The sequence below is a fragment of the Bison bison genome, unplaced genomic scaffold (genome assembly GCF_000754665.1).
Source record: "Bison bison bison isolate TAMUID 2011002044 unplaced genomic scaffold, Bison_UMD1.0 scf7180017864254, whole genome shotgun sequence".
Lineage (NCBI taxonomy): Eukaryota > Metazoa > Chordata > Mammalia > Artiodactyla > Bovidae > Bison > Bison bison.
Window position 1 is genome coordinate 9,875,261 of NW_011494826.1, and position 9,150 is coordinate 9,884,410.

A 9,150-nucleotide genomic window follows, 5' to 3' on the forward strand; every position below is an offset into this window, starting at 1 on the left:
GCGGGGTTCCGCTACCTAAAGGGGTCTACCTCCCCCCACTCCCCGCCCCACGGAGAGGAGGGGGACGGGCTTCCAGCCTGTGTGCTCGCCGAAGACGCGAAGTGGCGACCCCAGGGCAGGGCATCCGACTCCTGAGGATGGACTGAGGATAAATCCTCCACGTGTCGCCACGCCTGTCCCTGCAGGGGCTCACCTGCCCACGTCTGTTCCCTGCCGCCACCTCCCACCTAGCGCGACCCCGAGAGGGGAGTCCTTAGACTCCTGGATTCCTGGCTCTCCGGCTCCTTCTGCCCCTCCCCAAGGCCACTCCTAACTGGGAAATATTATCCTAGGAGGAAAAGCTGGGGTTGGGGGCAGGCAGAGGGGAGGCCGAGATGGGGGCTGCTCGGTAGGACCGGGTTTCGGCGTGCTGCTATGGGAGCCCCACCTACCTCCTCCCATCCAACCGCTCTCACTGCACATACTCTAACCCACTCCAGGCGGACATCTCACATCGCAGACAATCAGCTCCCTAGAGGCACCCACTTCTCCCGAGTGGCTTCCACACACGCCCTCCTCACAGGCAAACAGCCCTTGCACAAACGCCTCCCACCCCTGAGCTCACCCATTCTGAGCAGGTCGACCCGGCCCTGATGCCAGAGAGCGCAAACACGCAGAAATTCTTTCATGTCCCGGGTTTCCTTGTCCGTCAGATTAGTGACAGAATAGAAACAGACAAGTCAATAAACCAAGTCTAGAAACAGTTACAGTGTTGTCTATCACAAACCCCTTAATCCCCAGAGGCTCAGATGCTCAAGCGATAGGCATTTTTGTCTTAGAAATAAAGCCAATTTCTCCCCAGAAATATTGTAGCCCTGAGGCCCGACTCCAACACTTGGTTTTGACTGTTGGAAAGACAGCAGCTTCACTTCATCAGCATCCATCCCTCTGACACCACCTCAATGTCTCCCTCTCTCTTAGGCTCATATCTGCTTTGTGAGGGAGCAAAGAGCCACCTGAGGTCCCAAAGGGAAGGAAGCTCAAAACTGGAGTACAGTAAGATGTGATGGCAAAACTGAGAATCTCCTAGGATTCCCAGGGCCCCACGTCTCAAAATATTTGCTGAGTTTCTGCTTTGTGCATATTCTAGTTGGTGTTACAGGACGGTGCTTCTCAAACTATAAAATGAACACAAATCTCCTGGGGAATTTGTTAAACTGAAGTTTCTGTAGGTCTAGCTGGGATGGAATTTCGGTGGAATTCTAACAGGCTTCCAAGTGATACAAATGCAGCTGGTCCTCCCACCACTCTTTGAGGGGCAGGACTGTAGGAGATAATTGAAATGTCTGATATTGTATATGGTTTCATGAGGTATAATAGAGAAAATATCACGCACATCATAAAAATATGCGGCTTCAAATATGACTAATGGACTTCCCAGGTGGTCCAGGGGCTAAGACTCTGCTCCCAAAGCAGGGGGTCTGGGTTCCATCCCTGGTCAGGACTAGATCCCAGATTCCACATGGAACAATTAAAGATTCCATATGCTGCAGCTGAAAGATCCTACATGCCACAATGAAGACTGAAGATTCTGCAACTAAGACTCAGTGCAACCTAATAAATAGATATTTGCTTAAAATTGACTAACAAAGCAAAGATATAAATAAATATCTTTATTTATTATAAAGATAATAAATTCTAAAAGAATGATCCAGTAGATTCATATTGGAGGGTCTCCTCAATCACCAGGTGTTTAACAGTAATTGTGGGCTCGAGACACATCTCAGGATCAAAAGCAAGACTCTCCTCTTGCCACTGATTCTTACCTTCCTTATATCTGCAAAGGGCATGATGACTGTCCTGTGAGCATTAAGGGAAATCATGGACATGGAATGATGGAAATGATGGAACAGGCTTTTAAAACTGTAAAGTGCTTACAATGGTAAGTGTCAAATGAAGCCACCTATGTTTAAGAAATATGGAGCTAAGCTTCTGACAGCACAGAGGAATGGAACCAAATAAGGTCTGCACAAAAGTTGTCAGGCTTCACGCAGGGGGTAGACCTGAACTGGGTAGGGTGTGGGTAGATGAAGCAAAGGAGCAAATGGTCATTCCAAGCTAAGAGGTCAGCGTGGGTTGAGTGAACCAGCATACCATTAAGAAGGGGTGAATTCATAGTGAGGAAGATTAGGAAGTAAAATCACATGAGGATGGGGGAGGATATCATAAAGATAGTTTAAATGATAATTAGAGAGCTCTAATACTTTATGTACACTGTGAACTTACTTTTGTCTTAAACTTTTGTTAATGCACTTTCAGAATCAGGCATTGTTGAGCACCTCATGGGGCCAGATAGCTTGCTAGGAACCAAGGATACAGAGGTGAGGCTCTCAAGACTTGGGTGGAGTTTGCCAGATCCAAAGTCTTGTACTTAAGCATGTTAAGCATTGCACCATAGACTCAGGATTCTGAAGGTGATCTGGGTGTTCTCATCACTCAGTGAGCTTAACAAATGTTGAAATGAATAAACATCATTTCTCTTGTTATTTTTATATAGCTATAATTGTGGTATACACAATTTTGTATCCTTATTTTTTTCACTGAACATTGCATAATTTCCCCATTTTTATTATGAAAGCTTTATTTTCTTCCAGGTTTTTTTTTTTTTTTAAATTTCAAACTTACAGAATAATTCAAGTAAGTACAAGTAAGAAAGTACAGGGGAAATCTGTATACCCTTCACCTAGATTCACCACTTTTTAACATTATGCCACATTTGTTCTATCCCTTCAGCCTTTTCCCCCCCTTAACGATTTGATGCAAGTTTCAGTTGTCATGATGCTTCAGCTCTAAATACTTTAGCAGCCATTCCCTAAGAATAAGGAATTCTTCTATGGGGCCACAAACCATTATCATTAATAGCATTGTCTGTTATACAGTCCATATTAATTTTTTTCCGTCCCTCCCTGCCAAATGTCATTTACTTGGGTTTCCCAGGTGGCTCAGTGGTAAAGAATCAGTCTGTCATTGCAGGAGATGCAGAGATGTGGGTTTGATCCCTGGGTCAGGAAGATCCTCTGGACGAGGATAGGGCAAGCACTCCAGTACTCTTGCCTGGAGATTCCCATGGACAGAAGAGCCTGGCAGGCTACAGTCTATAGGATCACAAAGAGTCAGACTTGATTGAGTGACTGTGCACATACATGCTGCTAAGTCGCTTCAGTCGTGTCCGACTCTGTGTGACCCTATAGACAGCAGCCCACCAGGCTCCCCCGTCCCTGGGATTCTCCAGGCAAGAACACTGGAGTGGGTTGCCATTTCCTTCTCCAATGCATGAGAGTGAAAAGTGAAAGTGAAGTTGCTCAGTCGTGTCTGATTCCTAGTGACCCCATGGACTGCGGCCTACCAGGCTCCTCTGCCCATGGGATTTTCCAGGCAAGAGTACTGGAGCGGGGTGCCATTGCCTTCTCCAACACATACATACATATATACATTTGGGATTTTTTCCGTCCAGATTCAGGATTTACCAAGGTTCCCCTGTTGCACTGTTTACTTCTTTACTCTCTTTAAAATCTTGAAATATTTCCCATTTTTTTTCTTGCTAGTTTGTTTTTCATGACATTGCTCATTTTGAAATGTCCAGGGCAGTTGTCATGTAGAATGTTTCACATTTTGGATTTTTCCATAGTTTCCTCATGATTAGATTCAGGCTTGACATTTTTTAAAAAAAAAGACCACTACATTTGAGATGATGTGGACTTTCCAGTGTGTTACACTGGCAGGCCAGTCAATAGTGCTCATTGTCCTTTATTGGCGATGCTAGGCTTGATCACTTGGTTAAACTGGAGTCCATCAGATCTCTCCATTTCACAATTTAGAGTAAGTTGTGGTGTGATAACCTAAGACTATTAGCTCCCAACATGTTTTACCCAGCGGTCTTAGCTTCCATTGATGATCTATGCTTACATTTGTTATTACACTGGGGATTGCAAAAGGTGACTCTAATTCTGTCATTCTGCATTTATTATCCGGCATTCTTCTGTAAAGAGAGAGTTTCTCCTCCCCCAACCCCTCCACCCAATCCCTGTGGTCTCAAAAAATTTTTTTTTTAATTTAATATGTATAATCCATTACCATCATTTTTTTAATGCTCAAAACTGTCCTAAATTGGGCCAGTAAGAGCCCTTTCAAGAAGCTTCTGGATTCTGTTGACTTGGTCTTGCCAGTCTTTAAACACTTACTTGCTTTCTCACATAAGATATTCCAGACACAACTTGTACTTACCGGTCTGCAGTTCTTGTACTTGTAATCAATTTCTTTAAAGGGGTCTTACTCCCTTTAGTTGGAGATGGCAGTTAAAAGTTGACTTTGTACTTTAAAAATGGCTATTTAATATCTCATCAAATGAACATACTTTATCACTTTATTTGTTGATCATTTAGGCTATTTCCATTATCCTCCCTTCTAAATAACTGTAACAAACATCTTTATGTGGATAACTTTTCCAAGTTTAGGATAATTTCCTTTGGCAAGATTCCCAAAAGTGGAGTTATTGGGGCAAAGAGTGTATATTTTTTTCTGACTCTTGTTACACGTTATCCGTTTGCTCTCACAGAAGGTTTTTAAAGTCAACGACTTTTATGTGTTAAGACCAGTGACTTCTCATTTCTCTTTCTCCTGTCTGCTGACCTCCTCTATGCTTAAAGTCCTCTTCTCCCAAACTTTTCTTGAAATGACACTGTTCTCTTTTCTCTCAAGACAAATCCTGTCTTCCTCCCTTAACGTGCTAAGTTTGCACATGTCCCAAAGCCTAGTCCTTAGTGCTCACTTCCCTTGCTGGGTACTGCGTGGGATGTCCTTACTTCTATTTGCTTACCTTTGAGTGCCCAGTCCCATTCTGAACTCTCATTCCTTCTGGTTTTGTCTTTTTCTAAGCCTGGCCCTTGCCTTTGGTCTCCAGCCTTGCCTTGCATTCATCTCTGTCCACAACCTTGAGAAGACAAACATATCCCAAATATATTAATTCTGTTCTTAGATATTCTGCATGTAGATGGAGCTTCATTTGAGTCATGTTTTCTGGTATAAAAATAACATGGTTCTGTGTTGCAAGAATACAACTTAAAATGCAGCCATACAGCAAACTGGGCCACTTATCTCATTTATGGACTCCATAAGATATCTCTGTTCAAATATTTATGAGGAGGCTGTATTCTTGGAACACAAACATAGTAGGATTCAGTTCTACCTTCACTGAACTTGAATTTTCTAACTTGAGTGGTTTGTGATTTAAGTTGGATTCTGACAATAAGGAAGAAATGGAAGTCCAGTTCAGTTCAGTCTCACAGTTGTGTCTGACTCTGCGACCCCATGGACTGCAGCATGCCAGTCTTCCTTGTCCATCACCAACTCCTGGAGCTTGCTCAAACTCATGTCCATCCAGTTGGTGATGCCATCCAACCCCTCCTCCTCCTGCCTTCAGAGGGTCTCCAAATGAATTCTGACCTTCCAACCTAAAATCAAAAGAGGGCCAATTCCCAGCAGAGCCCAGGCTCCCATCCAACCGTTTTTGTTTTTTTTTTTGGGGGGGGGGGGCAAGGTAATGAATGCTTTTCCCTTATCTTATCAACCCAGAGTTCCACCCTCCTCAACCAGGAGCCTGTGCCTGGGGAGAAAAAGGACTAGATCAGGTGGGTGGAGATTCCCCCTGGGGTATGTATACTCTTCTGTAGTGGGAGATAGGTTACCAACGCAAATCTAAGACTTCAAGTTTAGTCTGATTTCTGGGGGTGAGGAAGAAGAGATGTCACCTGTACTATGGAAGAAGCAAGCGGGAATATTTGTGCATACATGTATCAGATGACCCTAAGTGGTAAAGAACCCGCCTGCCAATGCAGGAGACATAAGAGAGAAGGTTTCAACCCCTGGGTCCGGAGGATCCACTGGCGGAGGGCGTGGCAGCTCATTTCAGTTTTCTTGTCTGGAGAATCCCGTGAACAGAGGGCTACAGTCCATAGAGTCGCAAAGAGTCGGACACGACTGAGCGACTTAGGACTCAACACGCATACATATACAAATATTTATTTATACAAAGACTGCCACAGAAAAATATATTGGAAACTGACGACGATTGCTAGATAGGGTGAAGAATGAGAGGGAGACAGTTTTCACTGGGCTTGTGCTTTGTATTCTCCATTTGAAAATGAAGACTTTTTTTTTTTAATGTATGAAAAGGAAAGAAATCGCGAGGCCACAGGGTCGCTGTTTTGTTGGTGTAAAATGATTTTGACACTGATTTTCAATTTTTTTCAGGAGGGAAAGGGTTACAATTTGTTTGGTCTAATGCTGCATTCAGAGGATTAAATGAGAATTATTGAAGGTGGCGATCGGAGGTGGCTCAGTTTTCAAAGTAGAGAGATGCAGCGTTTCGTTTCAAAAAAGTGAGTTATGATTTATATAAAGGGTCGTGGACTAGGGTGGGAAAAGGAATTTAAAAGTAGAGGTCCCTTGCCGTGCCATTGTTGCCACAATGCCGTGACTCGGATTCGAACCGAGGTTGCTGCGGCCACAACGCAGAGTACTAACCACTATACGATCACGGCGAGCTACCGGAGACCTGTCAGGCGAACTTTCGGATTGTCTTCTTCAACAGTTATAGGCCTTCCCATTCTGCACGTCACCAAAGGGTCCACCTATGGGGCGGGTTCAGGCCTAAGGCCGAGTCTGAGAATGCGCAGGCGCATTGCTCTTTTGCCAGTTGCTCCGGTTCTCTCCAGTTTGGGTCCATTAGCTACCCGAGATGGTGACGATGCTGTAAGAAAGAGTGGGTTCCATGTAAGGGAGGTGGGAGTTAGGGGGTACCACTTGGGCATCCAGGGACGGGACTGCCGTGAACTCAAAATGTTCACAAACTGTGTAACTCGCCTTCCTTGGAGGAATCCCATCTCCTGTACCTTCGAGACCCTTCCAGCACCGCAGATCGGCAGAGGGCAGCTCCTGAGGGCTTCTCTTTGTTGATTCCCCGAGTGACCGAACGCTGCCTCTGAAGGAAGACACCCCCAGAATTGGACTGGCTACTTAGAAGGGACTCCATGAATGTATCTCAACCTGCTGTTCCCCTCATCTGCAGCACCCCCTTCCTTGCTTCCCTTGGTCCCCCGACGGCATTGACTCGTCCGCTCACCTGTGTTTCCGCCGGATCCGGTGCCGTCCTCTGTTGTGTCCCTGGGCGCAGCAGGGAGGGAGCCCGATTTTCCTTCTGGATACATCGGAGCTCTCGTCCGCAAGGCGCCTAGAACCAGGCTGAGTCCACAGTAGGCAGTGCCTTTTTGCTAAACAGAACGTGCCACTAGTTCTAATGAGTGAATCCAGAGGGACCACCCGTCTTTCTCCAGTGTCGTCTGCTCTAATCACTACCCCCTTCCCCCACTGCAAAGCAGTCGGAAGGATCCTGCTAAACCCGAATGGAATCTCACTCTTCTAACTCTCTTCCCAACACCCTTCGACTGCGGAGCCTTTAACAGTTCATCTTGTGGACTTTCCTCAGTGTCGTTTCCCATTTCTTAGTTACTTGCTTTCAACAGGTCCTTGAGAAGCGCTTAATACTACCTTTCCGACCAGGGCCTGTAAGCGTCGTGGGGATGAGATGAAGAGAAGACCTGCAAAGAGGAATTCTCTTCGTTCCATTTCAAGACCTTAGCTCACGAGATTATCCTGGCTGCTTGCTGCTTGACAAATTCCCTTTCTGCCTGTAAAGAGCTACTTCCAAGGTCACTTGTTCTGCGAAGACTTCTGTTATCGGAAGCCCATTTCCAGTGCTGCTATGGAAATTTGTACATACGTTAATTTTAGCACTTTGCCTCTTGAGTGTTCTGTGCTTTGTTTGGGTTGTGCCGGATAACTTACGTAGCCCAGTGTAAGCGGAAGCCTATATTCTTCCGAAATCCAGTGTAGCTAGACCTGGCGTAAATATCGTTTCTGTCACAAGGGGATTGGGATCCATTTTCGAGAAAATTGCTACAAACTGAAGATTAAAAATAAAATGGGGGAGAACGCTAAAATGCAGCCCCCTTGCCGTGCCACTGCTTTCGCAATGCCGTGACTCGGATTCGAACCGAGGTTGCTGCGGCCACAACGCAGAGTACTAACCACTATACGATCACGGCGAGCTACTGGAGACTTGTGTTTTTCGCTTCTCGCCTGAGCTCTTCTCTGTTTAAAGCCCCGCCCCCTGGCTGTGACATTGCTAATTCCCGCCCACCTTAAACCTCGCCGCTCTGCCCGGGCGTACGCAGGCGCACTGTCTTTCAGCTGTGTCAATATCAGTCCGCACTCTTCCGCGGGACAGATCTTGCGGTTTCACTACCGCGGTGCTAGGTATCTTGGGGTTATCTTACTCCGCATCTCGAAGAAAGTTGTGCTGTGGACCGGAAATGATTTTTCTTCTTGTGAGAGTTAAGAGACAGTCCCATTCCCAGCCAGAGCCTGTTCAGACAGCACGAGCGCCAGGGCACAAAGGGTGTGAGGAAGAGACCCGCGCCGCTATTCGGGCGACCCGCTGGCGCAGGCCTCACATCCCCTCCAGGCTGCTTGAGTCCGGTTCGCAGGCCCGGCGTCCCAGGGGTCCTTTAGTTTGCAAAGTACTTTAACGGTCCAGGCGGACGATCAACAGAGACTTCGGCCCGGAGTCTACGGCGCCTTTACTCCGCTTCAAGCTTTGTGCCAGAACCAGAGGGGCTGATAGTGAACGACTTGGGCAGGCGAGGGCGGCAGCCATCTAGACGAGGACGACACTGGGTGACGCATTACTCGTGGCGTCCCAGTAGCTCGCCGTGATCGTATAGTGGTTAGTACTCTGCGTTGTGGCCGCAGCAACCTCGGTTCGAATCCGAGTCACGGCATTGTGGCAACAATGGCACGGCAGGGGCGTCTTTTTTAGACTTGGGAAGCAGTATTCTTCTGCGGTTGTTCCCTAACTGCTTCTTGACATTAGGTCAGGGCTGAAATTATATTAATAACTCGGCAAAAAGTGAACCCAGGGGCTTCAGTGAGTCGGCCAACCGTCATCTTCTGTGTTATCAGACTGTTTAATTTTGGGAGGTTGTTCCCTGGGTCGGGAAGATCCCCTGGAGAAGGAAATGGCAACCCACTCCAGTACTCTTGCCTGGAGAATCC

The 9,150-nt window shown here is 46.5% G+C and overlaps 1 protein-coding gene and 3 non-coding genes across 4 annotated transcripts in view; 1 reads left to right on the forward strand and 3 right to left on the reverse strand.

Annotated features, from left to right (window-relative positions):
- The window catches only part of SHF (Src homology 2 domain containing F), a 26,679-nt gene extending 19,435 nt beyond the window's left edge, over nucleotides 1-7,244 (reverse strand). The window contains 1 exon segment of the mRNA XM_010847776.1: nucleotides 7,160-7,244. Within this exon segment, the coding sequence (XP_010846078.1) occupies nucleotides 7,160-7,244 (85 nt within the window).
- Nucleotides 6,507-6,578, reverse strand: TRNAH-GUG. Its single transcript has one exon. It is a non-coding gene; the product is annotated as a tRNA-His (tRNA).
- An 825-nt stretch (nucleotides 7,245-8,069) lies between the features above and the next one.
- On the reverse strand, nucleotides 8,070-8,141 carry TRNAH-GUG. Its single transcript has one exon. It is a non-coding gene; the product is annotated as a tRNA-His (tRNA).
- Nucleotides 8,142-8,804: 663 nt separating this feature from the next.
- TRNAH-GUG lies at nucleotides 8,805-8,876 on the forward strand. Its single transcript has one exon. It is a non-coding gene; the product is annotated as a tRNA-His (tRNA).
- The last annotated feature ends 274 nt before the right edge of the window (nucleotides 8,877-9,150 follow it).